At 47.4% G+C, this 12784-nt stretch overlaps 1 protein-coding gene across 20 annotated transcripts in view; it reads left to right on the plus strand.

Moving 5' to 3' along the window:
• Positions 1-11322: 11322 nt before the first annotated feature.
• The window catches only part of LOC143804660 (heterogeneous nuclear ribonucleoprotein L-like), a 160835-nt gene continuing 159373 nt past the window's right edge, over positions 11323-12784 (plus strand). For 11 of the 20 annotated variants that reach the window (XM_077282964.1, XM_077282961.1, XM_077282962.1 and 8 more), the window contains exon 1: positions 11325-11966. In XM_077282964.1, coding sequence (XP_077139079.1) covers positions 11427-11966 — 540 coding nt within the window. In that variant the 5' untranslated portion in view covers positions 11325-11426. Of the gene's footprint in view, positions 11967-12784 lie in introns of all 20 variants that reach the window. The other 9 variants (XM_077282965.1, XM_077282960.1, XM_077282966.1 and 6 more) reach the window with 6 other exon arrangements.

Genomic DNA, 12784 nt, shown 5'->3' on the forward strand with positions numbered 1-12784 from the left:
TCAGGAACTTCAGAAGAGGGGGAAGAGGAAATTGACATCAAAGGAACATCACTATGTATCCCTTGACAACCCCAACTAGTCACAGACATAGATTTCCAATCCAGCACTGGATTATGTACCTGTAACCATGGAAAACCCAGCACAACAACATCATGCAAATTATGCAACACCAGAAAACGACAATCTTCCTGATGTGCTGGAGCCATGTACATGGTCAACTGTGTCCAGTACTGAGGTTTATTCTTGGCCAATGGTGTAGCATCAATCCCCCTTAAGGGAATAGGGCTCTGCAAAGGCTGCAAGGAAAAACCACAGCGTCTGGTGAACTCTAAGTCCATTAAGTTCAGGGCAGCGCCTGAATCCACAAATGCCATAACAGAAAAGGACGATAATGAGCAAATCAGGGTAACAGACAAGAGAAATTTAGGCTGTACAGTACTAATGGTAACAGACCTAGCGACCCTCTTAGTACGCTTAGGGCAATCAGAAATAGCATGAGCAGAATCACCACAGTAAAAACACAGCCTATTCTGACGTCTGAATTCCTGCCGTTCTGCTCTAGTCCAAATCCTATCACATTGCATAGGCTCAGGACTCTGCTCAGAGGACACTGCCATATGGTGCACCACCTTGCGCTCGCGCAGGCGCCGATCAATTTGAATGGCTAGAGACATTGATTCGTTCAAACCAGCAGGCGTGGGAAACCCCACCATAACATCCTTAAGGGCTTCAGAAAGACCCTTTCTGAAGATTGCTGCCAGGGCATACTCATTCCATTTAGTGAGCACAGACCACTTTCTAAATTTCTGGCAGTATACTTCTGCCGCTCCCTGACCCTGACACAGAGCCAGCAAGGTTTTTTCTGCCTGATCCACAGAATTAGGTTCATCATACAGCAATCCGAGCGCTTGAAAAAATGCGTCTACATTGAGCAATGCAGGATCCCCTGACTCAAGGGAGAATGCCCAGTCCTGAGGGTCTCCACGCAGCAGAGTAATGACAATCTTCACCTGCTGATTGGGGTCACCAGAGGAATGGGGTCTCAAAGCAAAAAACAATCTGCAGTTATTTTTAAAGTTCAAAAATTTGGATCTATCCCCAAAAAACAAATCAGGAGTAGGAATTCTAGGCTCTAAAGCCGGAGTCTGAACAACATAGTCTTGGATACTCTGTACCCTTGCAGCGAGTTGATCCACACGAGAGAACAAACCCTCAATATCCATGTCAGCGCCAGAATCCTGAACCACCCAGAGATTAAGGGGAAAAAAAAGGACAAAACAGGCTGCAGAGAAAAAGAAAAAAAAAATGGCTCAGAACTTTTTTTTCCCTCTTTTGAGATGCATTCAACACATTGTGGGCCAGCTGTACTGTTATGACCTGGTGGTTAAGAGGCAACATGGGACAAGCTCTGAGGAGGTGGTATCTGTACTGACTGCAGTTTCTAATCCTAACACCAACACTAGAAGTAGCCGTGGGATGTTCCTGTCACTCCCTAGACACCTCGTCACAGCCTGAGAACTAACTACCCCTAAAGATGGAAACAGAAAGCTATCTTGCCTCAGAGAAAACCCCCAAAGGAAAGATAGCCCCCCACAAATATTGACTGTGAGTGGAGAGGGAAATGACATACACAGAATGAAAACAGGATTTAGCAAAGGAGGCCAAAACTACCTAAATAGACAGAACAGAAAAGGCTACTGTGCGGTCAGTATTAAAAGCTAAAAAATTCCACGCAGAGTTTACAAAAATAATCTCCACACCGACTCACCGTGTGGAGGGCAAATCTGCTTCCTCAGAGCTTCCAGCTAAGTTGGATATATCATACTGAAAAGCTGGACAAGAAAAAAATTAACATGAGCTGAGCGATTAAGTCCACAGCAGGTGGACAACAAAAGAACAAGCAAGGACTTAGCTTTGCTGAAATGGACCGGCAATCAGAGAAATCCAAGGAGAGATCTGAATCCAACCAAGAAACATTGACAGCTGGCACTGGCTGAAGCCCAGAGCCAGGTTAAATAGCAGAGCCAGGAGAGACGATCAGTGGAAGCAGCTGCTAATGCTAAACCCAAGGAGCAGCAGTTCCACTCAAAACCACCAGAGGGAGCCCAAGGGCAGAATTCACAAAATTGTCATTCACAACCACCGGAGGGAGCCCAAGAATGGAATTCACAACACACCCCTAACCCTGACACACCCCTAACTCTAATCCCAACCCTAATCCCAACCGTAAATGTAATCCAAACCCTAACCCTATCTTTAGCCCCAACCCTAACTTAGCCCTAACCCTAACTTTAGCCCCAACCCTAACCATAGTCCTAACCCTAGCTCTAACCCTAACCCTAGCCCTAACCCTAGCCCTAACCCTATCCCTAACCCTAGCCCTAACCCTAACCCTAACTCTAGCCCTAACGGGAAAATGGAAATAAATTAAAAAAAAAATATTTTATTACTTTTCACTAACTAAGGGGGTGATGAAGGGGGGATTGATTTACTTTTATAGCGTTTTTTATTGCGGATTTTTATGATTGGCAGCTGTCACACACTAAAAGACGCTTTTTATAGCAAAAAAGTGTTTGCGTCTCCACATTTTGAGACCTATAATTTTTCCATATTTTGGTCCACAGAGTCATGTGAGGTCTTGTTTTTTGCGGGACGAGTTGACATTTTTATTGGTAACATTTTCGGGCACGTGACATTTTTTGATCGCTTTTTATTCTGATTTTTGTGAGGCAGAATGACCAAAAACCAGCTATTCATGAATTTCTTTTGGGGGTGGCGTTTATACCGTTCCACGTTTGGTAAAATTGATAAAGCAGTTTTATTCTTCGGGTCAGTACGAGTACAGCGAGATCTCATTTATATCATTTTTTTATGTTTTGGCGCTTTTATACGATAAAAACTATTTTATAGAAAAAATAATTATTTTTGCATCGCTTTATTCTGAGGACTATAACTTTTTTATTTTTTAGCTGATGATGCTGTATGGCGGCTCGTTTTTTGCGGGAGAAGATGATGTTTTTAGCGGTACCATGGTTATTTATATCTGTCTTTTTGATCGCGTGTTATTCCACTTTTTGTTCGGCAGTATGATAATAAAGCGTTGTTTTTTGCCTCTTTTTTTTTTTTTTTTACGGTGTTCACTGATGGGATTAACTAGTGGGACAGTTTTATAGGTCGGGTCATTACGAATGCGGCGACACTAAATATGTGTACTTTTATGGGTTTTTTTTTATTTAGATAGAGAAATGTATTTATGGGAATAATTATTATTTTTTTCTTTATTTAGGAATTTTTTTTTTTACACATGTGGAATTTTTTTTTTTTTTTTTACTTTTTTACTTTGTCCCAGGGGGGGACATCACAGATCGTTGATCTGACAGTTTGCACAGCACTCTGTCAGGTCAGCGATCTGACTTCCAGTGCTGCAGGCTTACCAGTGCTTGCTCTGAGCAGGCGCTTGGTAAGCCACCTCCCTGCAGGACGCGGATGCAGCCCCGCGGCCATTTTGGATGCGGGGCCTGCAGGGAGAGGAGGTAAGAGACGCTTGGAGCAATGCGATCACATCGCCTTGCTCCGAGGCTCTCAGGGAAGCCCGCAGGGAGCCCCCTCCCTGCACGATGCTTCCCTATTCCGCCGGAATACTGCGATCATGTTTGATCGCGGTGTGCCGGGGGTTAATGTGCCGGGGGCGGTCCGTGACCACTCCTGGCACATAGTGCCAGATGTCAGCTGCGATAGTCAGCTGACACCTGGCCGTGATCGGCCGCGCTCCCCCCGTGAGCGCTACCGATCGCATATGACGTACTATCCCGTCACTGGATATTAAGTCCCAGGTCACCTTGACGGGATAGTACGTCATATGGGATTAAGGGGTTAAAGTATTAATAAACCACTGAAGTTTGGATTGAAAGCCTGTGTGTTGCCTCATTACTGCGGCCCTGCCACTGCCTACCAGAGCAAATCCCTATGATAGATAGATAGATAGATAGATAGATAGATAGATAGATAGATAGATAGATAGATAGATAGATAGATAGATAGATAGATACACTACCATTCAAAGGTTTAGGGTCACCCAGACAATTTTGGGTTTTCCATGAAAACTCATACTTTTATTAATCAAATGAGTTGCCAAATGAATTTATGGTTCGAAAAAAAGATTTTTATTTGAAATAATAATTTTCTCCTTCAAACTTTGCTTTTGTCAAAGAATGCTCCCTTTGCAGCAATTACAGCATTGCAGACCTTTGGCATTCTAGCAGTTAATTTGCTGAGGTAATCTGGAGAAATTTCACCCCATGCTTCCAGAAGCCGCTCCCACAAGTTGGTTTGGCTTGATGGGCACTTTTTGCGTACCATACGGTCAAGCTGCTCCCACAACAACTCAATGGGGTTGAGATCTGGTGACTGCGCTGGCCACTCCATTACAGATAGAATACCAGCTGCCTACTTCTTCCCTAAATAGTTCTGGCATAATTTGGAGGAGTACTTTGGGTCATTGTCCTGTTGTAGGATGAAATTGGCTCCAATCAAGCGCTGTCCACAGAGTATGGCATGGTGTTGCAAAATGGAGTGATAGCCTTCCTTATTCAAAATCCCTTTTACAAATATCCCACTTTACCAGCACCAAAGCAACCCCAGACCATCACATTACCTCCACCATGCTTGACAGATGGCATCAGACACTCTTCCAGTATCTTTTCAGTTGTTCTGCGTCTCACAAATGTTCTTCTGTGTGATCCAAACACCTCAAACTTGGATTCGTCTGTCCATAACACTTTTTTCCAATCTTCCTCTGTCCGATGTCTGTGTTCTTTTGCACCTATTAATCTTTTCCTTTTATTAGCCAGTCTCAGATATGGCTTTTTCTTTGCCACTCTGCTCTCTGAAGGCCAGCACCCCGGAGTCGCCGCTTCACTGTAGACACTGACACTGGCATTTTGCATGTACTATTTAATGAAGCTGCCAGTTGAGGACCTGTAAGGCGTCGATTTCTCAAACTACAGACTCTAATGCACTTGTCTTGTTGCTCAGTTGTGCAGCGGGGCCTCCCACTTCTCTTTCTACTCTGGTCAGAGCCTGTTTGTGCTCTCCTCTGAAGGGAGTAGTACACACCATTGTAGGAAATCTTCAGTTTTTTTGGCAATTTCTTGCATGGAATGGTCTTCATTTTTCAGAACAAGAATAGACTGTCGAGTTTTTCTGGCCATTTTGAGAGTTTAATGGAACCAACAAATGTAATGCTCCAGATTCTCAACTAGCTCAAAGGAAATTCAGGTTTATAGGTTCTCTAATCAGCCAAACTGTTTTCAGCTGTGCTAACATACAAGGGTTTTCAAGGGTATTCTAACCATCCATTACAGTAGACTTCTTACACAGTTAGCAAACACAAAGTACCATAAGAACACTGGAGTGATGGTTGTTGGAAATGGGCCTCTATACACCTATGAAGATATTGCATTACAAACCAGACGCTTGGAGCTAGAATAGTCATTTACCACATTTACAATGTATAAAGTGTATTTCTGAATCATTTAATGTTAGCTTCATTGGAAATAACTGTGCTTTTCTTTAAAAAATAAGGAAATTTCTAAGTGACTCTAAACTTTTGAACGGTAATGTAGATAGATAGATAAATAGATGTATCGATAGATAGATCTATAGATAGATAATTGCAAAAAATGAGAGCAGCACAGAATAACAAAACAGGTTTAGGGTGCAAAGCCATTCAGGCATGTACCAAACCTTAAACTAGAAATCCAAAAAGTCAGAGGCAGCACACCATAGTAGATCATGTTCAAAAAGTGTTCAGAACCTGAACACTTTTTGACCCTGATCTACTATGGTGTGCTGCCTCTGACTTTTTGGATTTCTATAGATAGATAGATATATCTATAGATAGATAGATAAATAGATTTATAGATAGATAAATAGATATGTCTATAGATATATCCATAGATAGATAAATAGATATATCAACAGATAGATCTATAGATAGATAGATAATAGATAGATAATTAAATAAAATTTGGCAGCACTACCCCAAAAAAAACAGGTGCAATAAAACCTGTAAAGGTGATGTCCAAACCTCCAAAGTAGAAAATCAGAAAAAAACAGGCAGCACTCCAAAAATCAAAATGAAAAACCGTGGCTTTACTGATCCATTAGCAGAAACATTTCGGCAGATTTCTCTGCCTTTCTCAAGCAGTGGACAAACATTAAGTGAACATTTAAATAGTGTTTCTACAGTATACCATCCATCAATTATGTAAAACAGTGTTAATTAATACATCAGATGCTCATACCAGCACATTCAGTGATACATGTGAACAAGTCACCCAGTTGATATACACTGCTCAAAAAAATAAAGGGAACACTAAAATACCGCATCCTAGATATCTCTGAATGAAATATTCCAGTTGCAAATTTTTATTCAGTGCATAGTGGAATGTGTTCAGAACAATAAAACATAACAATTATCAATGTAAATCAAAATGAATATCCCATGGAGGTCTGGATTTGGAATGATACTCAAAATCAAGGTGGAAAATCAAATTACAGGCTGATCCAACTTCAGTGGAAATGCCTCATGACAAGGAAAAGATGCTCAGTATTGTGTGTGGCCTCCACGTGCCTGTTTGACTTCCCTACTGTACAATGCCTGGGCATGCTCCTGATGAGGCGTCAGATGGTCTACTGAGGGATCTCCTCCCAGACCTGGACTAAAGCATCCGCCATCTCCTGGACAGTCTGTGGTGCAATGTGCCTTTGGTGAATGGAGCGAGACATGATGTCCCAGATGTGCTCAATCGGATTCAGGTCTGGGGAACGGGCGGGCCAGTCCATAGCTTCAATGCCTTCATCTTGCAGGAACTGCTGACACACTCCAGCCACATGAGGTCTGGCATTGTCCTGCATTTGGAGGAACCCATGGCCAACTGCACCAGCATATGATCTCTCAAGGGGTCTGAGGATCTCATCTCGGTACCTAATGGCAGTCAGGCTACCTCTGGCGAGCACATGGAGGGCTGTGCGGCCCTCCAAAGAAATGCCACCCCACACTATTGCTGACCCACTGCTAAACCGGTCATGCTGAAGGATGTTGCAGGCAGCAGATCATTCTCCACAGCATCTCCAGACTCTGTCACGTCTATCACATGTGCTCAGTGTGAACCTGCTTTCATCTGTGAAGAGTACAGGGCGCCAGTGGCGTATTTGCCAATCCTGGTGTTCTGTAACAAATGCCAAGCATCCTGCACGGTGTTGGGCTGTGAGCACAACCCCCATCTGTGGACGTCGGGCACTCAGACCATCCTCATGGAGTCGGTTTCTAACCGTTTGTGCAGACACATGCACATTTGTGGCCTGCTGGAGGTCATTTTACAGGGCTCTGGCAGTGCTCCTCCTGTTCCTCCTTGCACAAAGGCGGAGGTAGCGGTCCTGCTGCTGGGTTGTTGCCCTCCTATGGCCCCCTCCACATCTCCTGGTGTACTGGCCTGTCTCCTGGTAGCGCCTCCAGCCTCTGGACACTTCGCTGACAGACACAGCAAACCTTCTTGCCACAGCTCGCATTGATGTGCCATCCTAGATGAGCTGCACCACCTGAACCACTGTAACAACCCTGCCGGCATCACTGCATGGCCTTCCATTCCCCACCTGCCTGTTACATGAACTCACTCATCCAGTGCCATGCTGTGAGATCTGTCTGCTGCCGGGTCCATGCCATGTGTTTCATGACGGCTTGCTCTGTGTACACTTCCTGGCTGTGTGCATAGGGGGTCGGCGCCAGCCACTCCGGATTCTTATTGAGACTGTGTGCACCTCCCTTGGGTGTTCCTGGCCAATAGCCTTGAGGCCTCTGATACTTAAGGCATCCTCACCCATTGGAGGATGCCTGAGAAAACTATTCCCCTCAGTTAGCACTTGCTACTGAGCTGCCAGGTCGTGTCTGTTTCCTGTCTCTGAGGGCTGCAATATTGCAGGCCTTCCTCTGTGTTCTGTTTGTGTATCCGTGTCCGTTCCTGCCTGAACTCTGGTCTATGTCCGTTCCTGTTCCTTCTTTGTCATTTGTCATTTCCCACTCTGCTGTGTGTACCTCCGCCTTATCCTTCTGCTCTGCTTGCCACTGTCAGTGGCTCTGCATCTTTCTGCTCTGTTCGCCACTACCCGTGGTTCTGCACTACTCTGCTCAGTTCTGCCACAACCTGTGGTTCTGTGCTCTTTTGCTCCTGGCGTTACCTTTTGCGGTTCTGGCTCTTGGCTCCGCCTCCAGCGTCTCCGCTATTTGCTCCGCCTCCAGCATCTCTGCTCTTGGCTCCGCCCCCAGCGGCTCCGTCCTTGGCTCTGCCTTCTCCTTCTCTACTCTTGGCTCTGCCTTCTCTTTCTCTACTCTTTGCTCTGCCTTCTCCTTCTCTGCTCTTAGCTCCACCTCCTGCTCTTACTCCGCCTCCTGTGATTCTGCTTTGCATCCACTCTTGCTCTACTTTAATTCTGCAACTTGCTGTACGGGTCTCTACCTGTTTCTTTATGTTCTTCAGTCTGAACAGGTTCTTACCTGTTTCCATACATCCACCTGAATACCAGTTCCTACCGGAGTATCAGCCCTGTCTGCCAGTGCCAGCCGTATCCGCCTGTCTGCCTGAGTGCCAGCCGCGCCCGTCTGCCTGCCTGTATCTCCGTCAAGCCAGTCTGCCCGTCAGGACCTCTGCCATACCTGCCCGTCAGCCAGTGTCACAGCCGTGCCTTCCTGTGTCTTGTCCCCGGTGCGACCAGCATCCACAGTCCGACTCCACCCTGGAGTGGTACCTGGTAGCTTCCTATTGCTCAAGTCTGACCTCACCATCAGAGGCTCCAGCGAACACCTAGGAAGCTACTTAGTTACGCCCCTTCCAGGGAAGTTCGGTCTGTGGTCCAGTGGGGCCACACCCCCAGGCGCCCGCGCCAACCAGTCTCGGCGCGAGCGTTACAACCACTTGTGTGTGTTGTAGAGTCTGTCTCATGCTACCAGGAGTGTGAAAGCACAGCCAACATTCAAAAGTGACCAAAACATCAGCCAGAAACCATTGGTACTGAGATGTAGTCTGTAGTCCCCACCTGCAGAACCACTCCTTTATTGAGTGTGTCTTGATAATTGTCAATAATTTCCATCTGTTCTCTATTCCATTTGCACAACAGCATGTGAAATTGATTGTCAAACAGTGTTGCTTCCTAAGTGGACAGTTTGATTTCACAGAAGTTTGATTTACTTGTAGGAGTTATATTCTGTTGTTTAAGTGTTCCCTTTATTTTTTTTGAGCAGTGTACATCTGTTTCTAAAGTCCAGCAATGTAATAAAGTGCCAATGAGCTCATATAAAAAAAGATAACATATTCATATGGTGGTACTAAAAACAGTCACATTACAGAAAAAAAATCTATGGAGGTAACCAAGAAAGGCAGGGCATTCAGTTCCCTATGCACCAGGCTGCACAAAGAAAAACTCCGCCCCGCCTCCCCGCACCTCACAATGGGGCAGCGGATGCGTTGGAAAACTGCATCCGCTGCCCCCGTTGTGCGGCGCATTCACAGCTAGCGTCGATGCGCCGCAACATCGCATACCCTCACCTCTGTTCTTCCCACTTGCCTTGCCCTTGTGCGGTGGGAAGTGGGGTAATAGTTGTGGGGTTGATGTCAGATGTTTTATGTCCGCTGACATCAAGCCCAGGGGTTAGTAATGGAGAAGCATTTATCAGACATCTCCATTACTAACACCATAGTCAAATTTAATAAAGACACATACAGAGTAAAGTCCTTTAATTGAAATACACATTCCCCAACCCTCTTTTACCCATTTATTAACATAAAAATCAAAGTAATTCTCACCTTTCTGCCGATGATCCATTAATGCTCATGTCCCATGACGATCCGGATGGTTTGGTGAGCGGTCACATCAGTAAGGCTACTTTCACACTAGCGTCGTGCACTGCACGTCGCTATGCGACATTGCGGTGCATCGACGCTAGCTGTGAATGCGCCGCACAACGGGGGCAGCGGATGCAGTTTTCCAATGCATCCGCTGCCCCATTGTGAGGTGCGGGGAGGCGGGGGCGGAGTTGTGGCCGCGCACGCACGGTCGGAAATGCTGCAGACGACGCACCAAAAAACATTACAAGCAACGTTTTTTGGTGGCGACGGTCCGACGCAACCGTCGCACGACGGTTGCAACGTGTGGCAATGTGTCGCACTGCGTCGCTAATAAAAGTCTATGGAGAAAAAACACATCCTGCAAGCACTTTTGCAGGATGCGTTTTTTCTGCAAAACGACGTATAGCGACGTGCAGTGCACGACGCTAGTGTGAAAGAGGCCTAAGCGCTGGCTGTCTCCAGGTGTCGATTGTCCCAGGTGAGCACCAGGCTACTTAACTGAGCTGTTACGGTAGTCCCAGACCTCTGCTAGATGTAAATTCAGCTGGTGTTGTTTTTCTCTCTCTGTGCCTTGTGTTCTGTTTGTAGATCTTTTATTGCCTGACTCTGGACCTCGTTCGGACTATACGTCTCACTTGCCACCGCACCATGGCAAGTGGGTAGAGCGGAGGCTAAGTGCTAGAATTCGCACATCTAATGGATGCACCGCTTCTGGGGCGGCTGAGGGCTGATGTTCTGAGTCTGGGAGGGGGCCAATATCCATGGACCTGTCCCGGCCTATTAATATCAGCCCAGAGCTGTCTGTTTAGCCTTTGTTTGGTAGTAAATATAGGGGGAAAACCGACTAATTTTTTGTGAGGGCCATCCTTATAACAATCAGTAAAGGCTAAGCAAACAGCTGTGAGCTATTATTAATACGCTGGAAACCTTTATGGTCATTAGCCCCTTCCCAGATTAACATCAGCCCCCAGCTGTCAGCTTTCCCTCAGCTGGTTAGTAAAATTACGGGGGACCCCACATCGTTTTTTTTTTAATATGTGTGGTACCCAGCAGGTGCTGACTACAAGTCTCATCAGCGTCGCCTGGTCTCGCTGATCGCACGGAGACCGGACAGCAATGATGAGAGCTCCCTTCAGCACCCCTGCAGTTAGTACTGCTTTTCCCAGGCGTCAGTGTCAGTGGAAACACTAGCCTGCGCAGACCTATAGATGTGAATGGGTGTACGTGTGTGTCTGGTTCTGAGAACACTGTCACCACACTACCAGAGACACTGACATGGGAAAGAGGCCATATGCTGTGCTGGTGTACGGAAGCCATACTGGGGGCTTCTCACAGAACGACAAGTCCCCCTCACACACGGGCACAGCCCCTCACTTTCTGCCAGTGCACTGTTACTTAGCAACAATTTCTTCCGGTTTCCACGGCGCTGCCTACAGAGTTAGCCCCTCCCTTTCCTCTCCGGTCACGTGACCTCTTTGGACCCCATTTTCGTTACAGTGAGCGCGGGACAAAGAGGCCTAAAATATGTCATCATCGCTCTCCGAGCAGCCCGAGGAGCTGAAGAGCAGCCCGGAGGACGGGGAGAAAGGGGCGGCAAGCGCTACCGAGAAGAAAGGGGCGGCAAGCGCTACCGAGGACAAAGGAGCAGCATGTCCTCCCGGGGAGAAAGGGGAGGCAAGTGCTGCCGAGGAGAAAGGGGCGGCAAGTGCTGCTGAGGAGAAAGGGGCGGCAAGTGCTGCCGAGGAGAAAGGGGCGGCAAGTGCTGCCGAGGAGAAAGGGGCGGCAAGTGCTGCCGAGGACAAAGGAGCAGCATGTCCTCCCGGGGAGAAAGGGGAGGCAAGTGCTGCCGAGGAGAAAGGGGCGGCAAGTGCTGCCGAGGAGAAAGGGGCGGCATGTCCTGCCGGGGAGAGCAGTGCGCTGGCCACAGACGCCGAAGATAGGTCCTCATCATCCAAGCAAGCCGAGAGTCAGACCAAGAAGCTGAAGAGCAGCCCGGAGGACGGAGAGGAAGCAGAGGCTTGTGCTGCCGGGGAGAGCAGTGCGCAGGACTCTGCAGACACCGGGGTAATGTATCCGTGTGGGGTGTACAGCCCGGGCTGTGTGTGACACGTGTGTTGTGCTCTGTGTGCGGGACACTGCTGTATGTAACCCTGCTATATGTATCAATGTGGCAGCTATAGGTACAGAGGAAGGGCGCACAGGCCGGGCGCCGGCCTCCTCTGGACCCATAGCTGGCACAGGCCACGCATTGGCCTCCTCTGGACCCATAGCTGGCACAGGCCGGGCGCCGGCCTCCTCTGGACCCATAGCTGGCACAGGCCGGGCGCCGGCCTCCTCTGGACCCATAGCTGGCACAGGCCGGGCGCCGGCCTCCTCTGGACCCATAGCTGGCACAGGCCGGGCGCCGGCCTCCTCTGGACCCATAGCTGGTGCTGGTCACAACTTCACTAGCTGCAATGGTTCGAGGAAAAATGTCCAGCTTGCACGATATGGCACGCGCGCATTCATTTTTTACATATGGTCGTCTACACCTGGGGTTTTCAGATCTCATTGGCACAGTTTATTTTTATGAGAGCAAATTGCTATATTCACACTACCTGGGTCCAGCTCTGAGTCTTTGCTGCTCCCCGTGTTTGTTATTGTTTGCGGCTCTAATGGCATATCGACAGCACTGCAGCCAATCATGGAACAACTGGTACCGTGTATTCAGACCGAGCTGCTGAACGCCATTGTTGGCTCCATCCCTGTTCAGGTAATGTCAGAGCTGCAGACAATAAGACACTGGTGGGAAAAATGATTTATGGTCTGTCCCTTTTGTACTTGCAGTGATTCTCGCATGTGTTCATTGAATACATGCGGAATCACCACTTCCTATACATAGA

Source organism: Ranitomeya variabilis, chromosome 2 (assembly GCF_051348905.1).
Source record: "Ranitomeya variabilis isolate aRanVar5 chromosome 2, aRanVar5.hap1, whole genome shotgun sequence".
NCBI classification, from domain to species: domain Eukaryota; kingdom Metazoa; phylum Chordata; class Amphibia; order Anura; family Dendrobatidae; genus Ranitomeya; species Ranitomeya variabilis.